The sequence below is a fragment of the Meleagris gallopavo genome, chromosome 4 (genome assembly GCF_905368555.1).
Source record: "Meleagris gallopavo chromosome 4, MGAL_WU_HG_1.1, whole genome shotgun sequence".
NCBI lineage: Eukaryota > Metazoa > Chordata > Aves > Galliformes > Phasianidae > Meleagris > Meleagris gallopavo.
Window position 1 is genome coordinate 9617396 of NC_139407.1, and position 14829 is coordinate 9632224.

A 14829-nucleotide genomic window follows, 5' to 3' on the forward strand; every position below is an offset into this window, starting at 1 on the left:
ATAGCAGGTTTATCTAAATGGCAGTTAAGATTTATCTGAAGTTTAGACTGCGGGGCTATTTCGGTTGACAGTACTACAGTTGCAAAAGCTATTGTAAATTGTTACTCAACTGAAAAATAAACTTTAACTCTCAGTGAGTATCCACATGTATTCACTGAGATTATGTTCATTATGAATACATTCCGTTCATTTGTGAAATATGTCTTTTATGGAAGGACAAAGAACTATTAAGAACAAGTTTCGAATAACTGCAGTCTTTCACCTGCTAGCAAACGTCACCAGATCTCTTCTGTATTTTTTTTCCAGTGTGCTCAAGACAACTTGAAATGAAAAAGCAAATCACTTGCCACTAGTATTTTACCTTGAGAACTGTTCACTTTTCCAAATCTGGAATGTTCATGTCTCTGAGCAATTTAAAACAATTTTGTTTTTAACAAAAAAGTCTCCAACATGCTAAGGTACTTCCCTATATATATATATATAATGTCAAAATAGAAGATAAATAAGCTGTATTTTTTGTTAGACAGAATGAATGTACTTTCTTCAGGTTCTATGGAATTTTTCTGTGAATAATTTACTTTTCATACTTTCGGTAACCTACAATTTTCAGATAAAATAATAAGTTTGTATGAATTTTATATGAAAATCTGACTGCATCAGCTGTGTTTATAAATGTAATATGGGCATTTTTCCCCCTTCAGACATCTGAATTACAGTATTCTCTGCATATGAAGACTGCCTCATCCAGCTCTGAAGAAACCCTCCACAAAGCCTGAAGGTGGTACTTAGCAACACCTTCTACACTTTCACACTAAGACAAGAATTTCCATGTTGTCTTTCTATTAGCATCCTGAAGCTTCTCACACAAACTTACCTCTGCTACAAAGATGATTATTACACAGTCATTCTTTTGCTTTTCAGAAAGTCCATGCAATAGGGAACGAAGCGTGCTCATCAGGTAACTCTGTTTTTCCCTTTTCACAGTAGGAATACCCATCACCAGTGAGACTGCAAAGAAAGAAATGAAAAGTCAAAACATCTTAAGCCAAGTGACCATACATTCCATTTTAATCCTGGTTTGAGATAACTTTGGGTCATCTGAATGGAACTATAATGTTAGAAGATAATCACTACTGTGAACATTCATTGATTGGTGTATGTGGTGACATTCAGTAGTGCTATAGGACTATGACAGCATTTGCCTTGCTACCAGGAAGAACTACATCCACGTATGCTTAGGTTAGAGATACCTATGCCTGTGTTACAAGCACCAATTTCCGCTACATAGATAATAAATATCTGGGAATATAATGCTAGTTCTGGCTAACACATGTATCTGCTGCTGAGTTTCAGAAGTGGGTACTGCAAAATAAATACTAATTCTTGGTATGGAGTTTGAGATCTGAGTAACAAGAATTAAAACTACACTGCTTTTTGAGAAAGATCTCACAGGTCATGAAGGTGGCTATCTCAGAAAGAAATCCACATTAAAAAAATCTTGAGTAGTTCAACTGTTACAAACTAATAGCTTTAATGTAGTGAGAAGAACAAAGAAATGTGTGCATAATCATTAAGAAGAAAGGAACTTAAATTCACTCTGACAAAGACTGACCTAGTAGTGGAACAGTGTTATATCACTAGACTGTAAGGAGGACTTCTCCTTTTTTTATTGGTGAGGGCATTAGTGAATTCAGTGACCTAACGCAGCCCAATAAACCTATGGAATTCTTAGCCCTTGCAGAATATTCCTTTTCACAAAAAACAAACAAACTAACAAACAAAAAAAAACCCACAGGAGGTTGGTACAAAAGTTAAGGGTTCTGAAGGAAAGGAATAGGTTCAATTAGTGACCTATTCCAGACCTCATCATTGGTGCCAGCATCAACTTAAAAACACAGATGTTCCATGTTGCTTTCCAGCACACTGCTAGCTAAACACTAGGTTTTTGTTTGTTCTTACACACTGATGGTCAACCTGCACACAACAGCAAGACCTGACTGCAGTCTTGCTATTGTGATTTTCACTGACAAAGAAATAGAAATTCAAAGTAGAGTGTTCTTTCACAGCTTATAGCTGACTGCTTCTGGCCTTCTGCAGACTCACACAGATCTGTGAGCACTCCAATGAGAACCACAGTACTAAACCACGCTGCTCCAACTACACCTTCTAATGAGAAGACTGTAGAAAGTTATCTGTTGTCATGGGCTCTGCCAAGGCATTTCTGAATCAAATTAGAAGTGCTGCCAATGTTTCTTCGCATTAAATCAGCCCCACAGAAAAGTCAAAATTAAAAATAAAAAATACAAATCCAGCAAAATAATTCATTAATTCATTGCTTGCTTTCTGTCTTTGACCACCCTTTTTACTTACAGCTTAACACTTGGAGAAGATGCAACTTAGTAATTTGTATTAGAGTTCACTGCAATTCATTACAATTTGCACAGTCCTCAGTGGATTGCTCAGATGGATGAAACAGTTAGACTGAAGATGTATTAATGTCTTTCAGATGATAACATCACCCTACCACCTGCTTCAACGTTAGCCAACTAAATGTACTGTAAATTGTCCACAGCTTCCTTATTTATTATAGCTTTGTGGGGAAAAAAACGTCCAGCAATGCTTCTTAGCTATATGAAAATGTGACTAAACATAAAAGAATATTGTTTATCAATTATGATTGTTTTTGTTGACATTTTAAAAGTTTACCAGAATACTCGGGACTTGAAATTAGGATGGGAGTGATAGAAGTATTTTTGCCATTCCCATTTATTCAGTTTGGCAAGTTTATAAAATTTTCAGAGAAAAATCCCTCCCAACTTTCAGCATGTGTCATAGCTAGAATTTAGTACAAACTATGAATAAAATGTATGCATAAAATACAAACTAAACTTTATTTCTTACCTCCAGTTCTCTCTTGTCCAATAACAACATTTGGAAAAATGGCATCTTCATATTCTCGGAGGTGAGGTAGGTAGTAGTACAGGTTTGTAAGATGCACGGGGAGTTTTCTGATGTCATTTAATACTTTCATACCATCTTAAAGAAACAACAAATCCACAGGTAAACATAAAAAATAAAGCTGACAGCTATTATTTCACCTATTTCAACTAGCTGTTATTTTAGCTGTTATCACACACGAGTTTATTCCATCGTAATCATCTGTCAAAAATGATTATTTGTAACACACTGCATAATGATTAATAATTGTCCTGCCTGGTAGTCGAGTCCTGTTTCAGACTCGTGGAACTTTTCCAGTTTCTCTGATCTATCTCAGAAATGGACGTGCCAAGATCCCACAGATGAGTCTGCAGAAACATGCATCAGCACTCACACACTGCAGGCAGCATGAGCCCCTCCTGTGGAACACCAGTGGAGAACAGCACAGCACAACCCTCCCCACAGATACTATTCATTTCCTAGCTGCTCTTCCTTCATACGTGCATTCCTGAGTGATCCAGTGGTGGTAAACAGTCTTTAAAATAAATTTAATAAAAAAGTGAACAACTGAATTCTAAAATCATTGCAGATGTACTTGTAAGCTGACAGAAGAAAACTATACTGACTGTAAGACACCCGCAGGAGCTGAGAGGATATGTATGGTGCAATTAAAAAAAAAAAAAGGTATTTGAATGGACTGAAACAAAGACTACATTTCATCGTAGAAAGAAAACTGACAGAAAGCCCTCCTATGAATTTATCTATGGTTGTTCTTACTTCAGAGGCTGCCTCCCCAAGATACGTTAGCAGTTTTGCAGAGAGGCTGGTGCTCGTGTGCTTCACAGTTATCAGAGTAACACCTTCATACTTTTTGTAAACAACATGACATTAGCAACCTTCCAAGCTGTAGAAGAACTGAAAACTTATAGTCTTACAGTCTGCAGCAAGGCAGCAGAAAGCTTATTGACTTAGAAAGTTATGAAAGAAATGCACCTAATATGAGGCCTCAAATTTACCAATGTTCAAAATTACTTAATACAAGCCCTACAAATCACCATAACCTGCTTTACATTCATCTTTGCTCCGTGAAGACTTCCCAAAAGGACAAATGTTTGAAGTTTTTCAATATTCAGAAGACAGTCCCACATAAAATGAGGAAATCAGCAGAGATTCCCCAGTCTTACTGTTCAATTAAACAAAACAAAATCCAACATCAAAAGCAAAATAAGCCATCAACAACAACAAAAGGCCCCGCAAACAACCACACAAACAGAAATATCTACCTCCAAGTATTTGGGTATGAAAGACAGACTCACAAGTCCTTCACCTTGCTTTGCATTAAACGTATTGGAATTTTGTGGCATATCAACTTTTTTTTGTTGCTGTTTAAATACCTTTGCAACTTTATAGGACTTCCCATTTCTGTTAGGAATTAGTATCTATCAAGGGCTGCACAAGGGACTTCAGTTGGATTATGTGCAATGAAAGAAAGAAATGATTTAAAATATCAGCAAAAAAGTAAAAATTAAGAACATTCAGCAATTTTAAGAAATTGCTGCTTTGAATACTACGAATGGACAACTTTAACACTTGCCTGTATTCAACAGGAATAAAGAACAGAAGGAAGAGAGACGTGCATTTCCCTCTGCTGCTGCTGTGTGCAGTATGCTGTACTGTTAGTGGCTGACAAGGCAATTTCTAGTCTGACATTCTGATGGCTTACCCACAGTTAAGCATTTGCTTAGATCTGCAAATTCAGATTGCATCTGAAGAGTCCCACTGCATTAATATTGAAAAAACAACCAAAAAGAGGCAGGAAATAACAAGATTAAAAAAAAAAAAAAAAAGCAAAAACAACAACAAAAATCAAGTTGACTACACAAACTAGGAATGCATTTCGTTCTTTTTTCCCGTACCAGTCCTGGTTAATTCCTTATTCTAATCAGATACCCATCTGTTGTGCTGAATACAAACAAGGATTTTAAAGAAATAGTTTACAGCAGCACTCAGACTCTTTTTCAAGCCAAAGTGTATTGTGGAATGCTTCCAGGGCAGAGACTCCCCTTGTGATTTTCCTTCTCTCCCTAGGGAAGTAGCTTTTCTACCCTGAACAGGGAGCCTACAAAAAAATCACAGAATCACAGAATGGCCAGGGTTGGAAGGGACCTCAAGGATTATGAATCTCCAACCCCCTGCCATATGCAGGGCCACCAACCTCCCCATTTAATACCAGACCAGGCTGCCCAGGCCCCCATCCAACCTGGCCTCGAACACCTCCAGGGACGGGGCATCCACAGCCTCTCTGGGCAGCTGTTCCAGCACCTCACCACTCTCTCTGTAAAGAACTTCCCCCTGACATCCGACCTAAATCTTCCCTCCCTCAACTTAAAACCATTTCCCCTTGTCCTGCAGTTCTCTACACTTTCAAAGAGTTGACTCCCCTCCTGTTTGTAGGCTCCCTTTAGGTACTGAAAGGCTGCAACGAGGTCACCCCGCAGCCTTCTTTTCTCCAGGCTGAACAAGCCCAGCTCCCTCAGCCTGTCTTCATAGTGGAGGTGAAGACACGCTGAGGGAGGAAGGCAGATCCTACAGCATTTCTTTTAGGAAAGAGAACTGATTCGTCTGATTGTCGTATGTAACTACCAGTCTGCAGACAGATGGAGATGTACAATAGCCTGTAAGACAATGATCTCATGTTTAATTAAACAGTGGGAAGAAACCAGATAACTAGAGTAAACTTAATTCCATTTTGGTGTTCCTCTTCAAAAAGAAAAGCAAGAAAACACCAATGTAGAACACAGCCTCCTCAAAGGTTTTCCTCTCTTTTCTAAAACTGACTTCACTTCCAAGCACTAACTGTACTTATGCAAAGCACTCATGGCTGTAATGTGCTCCCACCTAGGCAGGGGGGACCAGGATGGTGGAACACATGAGGGAGGAGCTGTACCTGCTTTCCAGATTAGATACAGTCCCAGAACTATCAGAGTGTAATTGCATAATAAAAGCTGGAATAAAACAGCTTATTCAGTGCTCTGTAGTTGGCAGCAAGAGTTCATACGCTGTAAAAAGCTAGATAACAATATTACAGGCTTGACTTGTGCTTGCCCCTGTTATATCACTGCAGTCAGTTTCCCTTTTTTTCCTCCCTTGTTTAGTTACTTAGTTCCTTATTTGTTTAATTGCCCTACTTGTTAGATGTTATTTAAAGATAGGCTACAGGTTGCTTCACTAAAGCTTTTCTTTTTGTTAGTAACTTTTCTGGTACCACTGATCAATAGTTTTTCTTCTCATGCTAGTTTTAAAGGTACACAAGCACACAAAATATCTGATTTTTAATATACAATACAGTTTTTTTTACACATACAAACCTGTATGATTTGTTGTCAAGTTAATTCTTTTTGCAACTATATGTTTTATTTCATCGAGGGCACTGCTCAGCTCATGTGATCTTTTCTTATTTTCTTTTTCAGCATACAATAGTCTTTGATGAAGTTCCAGGAACTGGTGTTGGTACATATATAGGTCATTTCCTGCAAACAGAACATAATTTATTTGCAGAGCTGAGTTAATATTATAGTATAAAGCAAAAACTTAAGAACAGGAGACAGTCCAGAAGAAGACATGATGAGGAGTATAGGAACAAAGATGCTGCTCAAAGTGTACTCATAGAATGAAGAAGCCTGGAAGAGAATTCAGAAGTAGAATTTAGGGAGCACAGCTGGGTAAAGGCTTGGAACTGAAGCCACAAATTAAGAGTATAATGCCAGTAATAAGGAAAAAGTCAGTGAAAGACTCTGAATTACAAAGGAAGATGCTATCCAGTAAACCCAACATTTTTCAGTAAGTGACTCATGCAGATGATTCCTTGTCACACTGAAGACTGTAATTATGTAATGTTCCTTTGTAGGAAACACTGAAGAACTGGATCTCACGACAACTCCATGAATAATAACATCAAGAGAACAGGCAGGATTCCAGAACACTGCTGTTCAAAACCACGTTGTTTCCTCAGGGAAGCTAACATGCAAATCAAACATCACAGTAATAACCAACAAATATTTTACTGTGCAGCAATACAATTACATGCAATGTAATATGAAGAGATCGTCCTCCTCCCAGAAACAAATTTCCTAGGTCAACTACTTAATAGATAATTTTTTGCTAATGGAATGCATTAGAAGAAGCACCAAATTTCACCGAATCACAGAATGGCCAGAGTTGGAAGGGACCTCTAGGATCATGAATCTCCAACCCCCCTGCCACATGCAGGGCCACCAACCTCCACATTTCATAGCAGCCCAGGCTCCCAGGGCCCCATCCAATCTGGCCTTGAACACCAGGTAAACAAAGGATTTTGTAAAGTTTTAGTAGGGGAAAAAAAAAAAAAAAAAAAAAAAAGCTTTGAAAAAAAAAAACAAAGGAGGAGATTTCTGCTTCATTTAAATTGTTCTGTACTGCTGCTTTTTTTTTTTTTTTTTTGCCTCTGTCATGAGCATCAGAGCCAGAATCCCAAACAGCTAAATTATTGGCACGCATCTCATCAAATGCTATATAGAAATACATTTTCTTCTTTTATGCTTTTCTTTTGCAATTGTGTTTCCAGCGCCATAATCCAACCTTTAGCTTTCTGCTTCAGAATGAAGAGGAATAAAGTGGAAAGAGGAGTTAAAAATTGATTTAGATGACCGAAAGACATTGATCATGGTATTTTAGAGCAAGAGATTCCAAATAGAGCATTAATGCATGTAAACATGGTGAAGACTCAGCTGGAAATTCAAAGACGAATTCAGGAGTGTAAATTAAACATACAGTAATTGATGAGCAGCTTTTCTTTAAATTGCTATTGCCTCTATAGAAGCTAGATAGCATCGAGTGCCAAGAAAACAGTGGAGGTTTAACCTTCAGTCCAACTTCTATGTGTTCCTTCTGGGCAGATGCAAGCAACAGAGAAAGAGCCCTAGGATAAATAGATGTTATCCCAAGATGTAACTCAGTGCTTTTGCCAAAGGGAATTAATCGTCTTCCCGTGATGGTGCTTCACAATTAAACACTAGAAAGTGTTATCCCATTGGCATTTCCAAAGTGGTAATAGCATAAAATAAAATTCCTTCAGTACAACTACGTTAGAGGAAGAATCAGTATGGAAAGCGCAGGTGAATAAAACATTACAGTCTCTCTCTTTACTATTATTTTGGCTCTCTAGTGTCAGTGTGACTCAAAACTACCAGCGTCACTGCCAGGATGACATTTTAGCCAGCACTAATGAATGGTATTTGTATTTGCTTACTTAGAGCTGAGCCTATCAAAAAATCCTACATCTCTACCAAATAAAATGTCAATACTCAGTTATCACCAAGTTCAGACACAGAAGTCAGCACTTGTAAATGCCCTTATCTATTTCTTCAGGCCAGAAGAGGGAAACCACATCTGCGTCTTTCAGAATTGAAATCTCCGTTCAGTTCAGCCATTACAAGAGTCTTGACCTACTTACTCAATTTCGACAGCTGGGGAAACATAGGTTTGACAAAAGGAATGCAGTATTTGCTCACCCTTAATGAGTATGTAATTGTACACAAATTGGAACGTGAAATAACATGCCACTAGATTATTTATAAATAAGTAATACTATTTATTAGTTACACTTTGGAGGGAAAAAAAGAGTTTGGAAAGCAGCACTGAACTTTCTGTACTTTGCTGTGTAAGAAGACACTGTCATAATCAAAATTATTATTGATATAAGTTTAGCAAACTATGAAGACAAAATTGGAAATCCTATGAAGCTAAAATACTCTAAATACTAAATGGTCATTAAGTTGAAATGAATTCTAGCATGCATGCGGAAAGCATTGCTCTAGGTTTCTAAGTATCCACATAGAACCAAAACAGTGTCTTCCAGTAGCTTGGTTAGAAAGAACCACAGAGCATTTCCATGAATACAACTCAGGCAAGGCGAGGATGGCCAGGAGGAGGAAGCTTCAAATATATCATGAAGCACGTCTGTCCCCAGCAATAGCCTTGCTTAGCAGGACCTCCTCTCTGAAGGCTTCTATCTCCAACTGGTTGGGACTGTGGGGTGAAAAAGACAAAGTAGCAAGAAATCTTTTATGATCTTTCTTTCTTTTTTTTTTTTTTTAAGATAAGGGTGGTGAGGCACCGGCACAGGCCGCCCAGAGAGAAGGTGGAGCCCCGTCCCTGGAGATTTTCAAGGTCAGGCTGGATGGGGCTCTGAGCAATTTCACTGAGCTGTAGGTGTCCCTGTTGATTGTGTTGGACTAAATGACCTTAAAGGGGCTCTTCCAACTCAAGTGATTCTATGATTCTTCTAGGAGGACCTATGGCAAAACTACAAAAAAATAAATAAATATAAATTTCTCTCCTTGGGGAACTGGCAAAAACGTTGATGTGCTGAAGAAATCCTACTAGGAAATTCCAGTGAAGTTACATTGACTAAAAACCAGGGGAAAAAAAAAAGAAATTAAAAAAAAAAAAAATCAGCCAGATTCAGAGACAGTATTCACATCTTTTCAATGAATCTTCAACTCTACTACAGTATTTCTTCTGTTTACCATACTGTCATTGTCACACTGTATATTTATGAGTGCAGCAGATCTAAGAAGGTCTCAAATTGGCTTAACTACAGTCTTGTGTTATCCCCCAATACATACATAAATATAACTTTCTGCACCGGCAACCAAAATTGTATAGAAATTGTATAGAAACCAAAATTGTATGTGCTAATCTCTACTACAGTGCTACTTATACTGAAAGTCTAATAATTATTTATCTCATCTCCATCCACACATAACTTACTATCATCATGAATGCTTCCATACTAACAATACATTACTTGGAATGTATAAGAGCTTTGGAAGAATAACTAATCAACATCCCTTCCTACTCAAGGAAAAAAAAAAAAAAAAAAAAGAGTTAAAGAAAAATCAGGAGTGCCAGAAACGGTGGAAGAAAACACCCCATGTTCTAGCAGTTACTCTTCTTATTTTTGATTACAAGCTACACTCTTCGCCATACACAGACACTTTCTTCTGGAGACTGCCTTCCTTAAAGAGGACTATATATACGCACAAACTGCAAAAGATCTTGCCATTAGCTTCTTGGAACCACTGCTCCCTGCTCAGGTTAATGAGGCACATTAAACCACTGAGGCATGCATGGCACTAATATCTGTGGCGGTTTATTGTCTTCCTGTAACTGATCTAAACCAGAACAGAACACCAACATTTCTGAATCTTGCAAAGCGTGTAACAAGCTCATTTTGTTTTCCTAAAATTAGGAAGACAAATCTTGCAAACAATGCCTCTGTCTTAGCTTTGAATAGTCAGTTCTGATACAAACACTCAATTCAATAATGTGCTGAAGTCCAAGGCCATATAAGCACCCTTCCAAGTAAGGACACCTCCCTGAATTCGTGCAGGAGATTTAAATATCTTTTTAATAGCATTACAACACAGTTATTGTGGGCTAGAGATAAGCACGGAAATCTACCATGATATCAGAGGTATTTTCACCTGTGCTGGGTATGTTCACCCTTATGTTTAACCTTGAACAGAACTGGAGTAGCTTCACATGTTTAGCTTTAGACACGGAACACAGCACATCTTAACGTACATCTTAACTCTTCAGGAGCCTCTGAAGTCAATCAGTGCTCATGGTGGTTTATTTTATGCGGCTGAAAAGGGAAGGCTGATTGACTGGTGTTTCCAGTCACCTACGTCCTAATAGCAACTGCACTGCAGAGGCTATCAGTATGGCAGGGTCCAGAAAGGAAAAGGAGGAAATTCAGATGCATCCCTGTTGGCTGACAGAAAGCTCTGCCCAGCTGTAATGCAATAATGCCACACCTGTGACCTTAGCAGGCCAAACCATGTGGCTTACCACACCCCAAGGGTTCTCTCACCGTGTCCTACTGCTTGCTGTACTAGCTGAGCAAAGTAACTGGGAAGCAGTGTGCTGTCCCAGTGCATCCACTTGTCTTTGACTATATCCACATTAGGAGCTTCAGGACAGTGGAGGAACATTCTATTAGCACAGTGACAGCAGATAAAAGCAGAGTGCCAGCAGTTTTGTGCGAGAAGCTAGGATTCCTCCATAGAGGATCTAGGAAGAGCGTCAAAATCGTTTTACAATACTAAAACGAACAAACAAGACAAAATAAACTTCAAAAAGGCAGATCAAGGTTAATTACTGAATTTTAAAAATCAATTGTACGACGAGTAAAGACTTGCTGCTGTTTTTGGCAGGGAATACATTTTACTAAGCCCATTTACGTATTGTATCTAACTGAAAATAGAGAAGCAAACATTTCAAAGAAAACATGGGTTTTGATAATATTTTCTAAGACATTAATAAACAACGTTCACTTTAGATCTGAGATTTTTTTTTTTTTGCATAAAAGAAGGAATATTTTAAAATAATCAGAACATTTCTATGTAGGAAAGCAAGAGTGTTAAAATAAGTAGAAACGTAAATCAAATGGATATACCATGGTGTTTGCACATAATTGGTATGGTTTTAAGATAGTGAGGTCAGCAACACAATAAAGGTTCTTAATAGCAGTGGAAAATTCTGATTTGAATATGGGCTTTATCAAATAAATAAGCAGCACTCATTACTTTGGATAATTAAATGGTTACTGCTTCATTCTGGTTACTATTTTAAATATTTGGACTGGTTTGCCTGATGTAGCAGCAACCACCCATTGATACTCACACTTCATTAAATGCATACTAACTAACTAAATTATTTTGGGATAAAACTGTTCCTCAAGATTGAGTGTGGAACATGAGGGAAGCATGAATGTCACGTGTTTACACTTAAGTACACGTTGTGATGATACACACACAGCAAACAACGAGCAGTCAGTAATCTTCCTTACCCCTTCCTCTACAAATAATAACAGTAACCAGTTTAATTTTGTACTTGAACCTTTACAGAAAATTTAGCAGTACACTTTAAATTGATTCAAGCTGATCTAATGCTGTTATTTTCACAAGCACCTTTAAGAAGCACTGCCACTTGAGATGATTCTATTCACCCCATTGCCATGACTTCTGTAAATCCCTTGTTACTCGTCACGTCACTGAGGTTATTTCTAATTTGGGGATAGTCTTTTCAGAGAACAAATTTCCTACGAGTTCATAATGAATTTATAATGCACCCTTGGCTTGCAAAAAAGATCTGTTACCTTTCTTAGGCTTACTCTCCTACTTTGATGCACCTGTGGTATTACACGCAAGCCCCTAACTGAAACTGTACAAGAAAATCACCACATTTACATTGTTAACACACATACCATTTTCCATAACTATAAATTTTCACGAGTCTTTATATGAAAGAACATACGTCTGGCCAGGTGAATTAATAAGCAGATTGTAACTCAGTTGTGTAACAGCAGAAACATCTGCATCATCCTGGTCACAGCCCTCCCTACCCTCCGATGCAAACTGCTTGCTTCAGACAGGTCTTGCTTAGGGCCTTGGGAGGGACCAAAAAACTCAGATCCAAACCACGCAGGATGTGGGACAGGTATTGCTCCACCAGTCAACAAGGCTGGTTGGTAATAGCAGCCCACATCTGCGAGCACTCTAGAGAATGCTAAAAGAATCACCATACGAGTTTAGACAGACAAACTGCAACATGATTTGCTGCAGATGTGGCCATTACCAGTTGTCTTTGTAATGACTTTTATCATTTTTCTGCCACAAGAAACAGTCAGCCTGCTGAAGCTAAAATCTCTGCTTGTACCTATTTACAAAGTAAGGGAAAACTGAATGAGAAAACTTTTCAAGTATAGTGAAAATGTTTATAATATTAGAGGCAAGAATCAAAGTCTGCTGAAGTGGACTCTGTCAGATCCTAAATGTTCATTTCTAAGGGTGGAAGTGATGATGAACATCGTCCCTGCAATGCCAGTCCGTGTTACCTGTAGTCGCGTTACATCTCACCCTTTCAATCAGAATCTCCCCAGGTAATTAGCACGTTAGTACCAGGCATTTAGAGGTCTCTAGTTTTGAGCTGCACTGAAATCAGGACAAAGTCTGATTCACACGTCTATCTAATACCAAAGGGCTGGAAGGCTACAAACAAACTGCACAACAGTATACAAGGCTATTAGGTACTGTTTGTATTATCAGAGTACATCAGATCATTATTTTTGAGCAGGGATGCCTTGTTAGACAGCAAACCAAAAAGCTCATTTACAACCTCAGTGTCACCACAGCTCAAGAAACCATGGATGACCAGAAAGCAAAGGGCATACTTCATGTGACACACACCCTTCAAAGACCAAGAACAGCCTGAATGTTTGAACAGGCACATCAGATAATCGAAAAAAGCAAGTGGAGGTTGGAAAAAAAAATGAGCTAAAGAAGCACATTTGACAAACTGATGAAAGAAATGGGAGCTGACAAACAATCGGACAGCACCTGGCCTCTCAGTAACAGGTGAGGTAAGTGAAAAGGGCATTAGGAAACAAACAGATCACCTTTGAGATGAGAGGAAAGCAGAACTCCTGCAGTGCTCTGGGTGTACCTCAAGAAGTTCAATGTTGGGGGGAGAGGTTGAGCAACATCTGAGCAGAGGTAAATGCCTGCTGCAGGAAGAAGCATTCATTTCAAGCCCATGCTTAGGCAGATCCTCTGACAGGGGCAGTGCTTGGTTTGCTCCTGATCCTTCTCTCATTGAAAAAAAAAAAAAAAAAAGGAACAAGACGTGGTGGTCTGTGGGGCTCCAGCTGGCATACATGGGAAACTGCTTCTTCTAGCAAGTCAGGAGCACGAATGGCATCCTTCCAGTGAAATTACCAGCACAAACTAACTTGTCATATGCTCCTCTAGATAAGATTATTAACTGTTTGCACATCTGTGAGATGTTCCAAGTTCAAGAGAGAATGCTTCTGAGCTCTGTATTAACATTCAGAATGATTGATATTAACATTCAGAATGATTGAAAGCTTGTTAACAACACCGGTGCTAAAATAACTAGGAAAGTTATATTATCTGAGAGGAGTTGGCTATGGAGAAGGAGCCATCTGTGGAAATCAATATGCAGATAAAAGGAAGAACAAACACACCCATAAAAAGGTACGAACCAACCAACCCACAGCACACCAGCAGAGAAGGACCAAAAAGGAAGCTGAATAAAAATGGCATTTCAGCAAAGGTGTCACAAAACACATGCCACAACAGAACGGTGACAGGGATGTTAACTGTGCTTAGGACAAGCACTCTATCATCTCTTGGATCTTAGTTTCTTAAGAGATGTCTATTTGTATTTTCTCTTACCCCACTCTCAGCAGAATTGCCACTTGAAGCCTCAAGTGCTGTAAGGTTGACAAGAAATGACATAGGAAGATCAGCACTGCTCAGCAATATTCAGCATTGCGCTGCAAGTCCACTTCTATCGCTCACAAAAACGATCAATATAAGCAAAATGGAGCAGATGATAGGAGTTCTGTGTTCACCCCAGAAACTAATAATTGGCTTACTTTAAATCTTCTGCACCCGTAAATCCAGCCCATTTTGAAAGCGTACAGCTCTTCAAGATTTCCTCTTTCTCCCCCATCCCAAACGAACTATCCCATAACAAGCCACCTACTGCCCCTGAAGGCACTAGGAAGAGATTTCCAGTTTATCTGCGGAAAGCAGCATCGGCTTTCCCATTCCACCCGACGGCGGCTCTCACCTCGGCTCCCCTGCCACGCCGCGTACCACAGGAGCGGGAAGGCGGCGCCCAGGCACAGCGCAGCCAGCAGCCGGCCGCTCCTCAGCCGCATCTCCCGGCGGGGCGCTCCCGCCTCCTGTGCCCGGCTACCCGCCGGCCGCCCGGCCTCGCCCGACGGGCGTGTCCGCTCCAAGCCGCCCGCCCCCGGCCCCC

At 39.3% G+C, this 14829-nt stretch overlaps 1 protein-coding gene across 3 annotated transcripts in view; it reads right to left on the reverse strand.

Annotated features, from left to right (window-relative positions):
• Positions 1-14829, reverse strand: part of MGAT4D (MGAT4 family member D) — a 32266-nt gene that overhangs the window by 16776 nt on the left and 661 nt on the right. The window contains exons 1-4 of one of the 3 annotated variants that reach the window (XM_085222106.1): positions 14638-14824; positions 6306-6467; positions 2902-3036; positions 875-1008 (exon numbers count right to left, since the gene is read on the reverse strand). In XM_085222106.1, coding sequence (XP_085078232.1) covers positions 875-1008; positions 2902-3036; positions 6306-6467; positions 14638-14728 — 522 coding nt within the window. In that variant the 5' untranslated portion in view covers positions 14729-14824. Of the gene's footprint in view, positions 1-874; positions 1009-2901; positions 3037-6305; positions 6468-13438; positions 13686-14637; positions 14825-14829 lie in introns of those variants that run through there. The other 2 variants (XM_010709510.4, XM_085222107.1) reach the window with 2 other exon arrangements.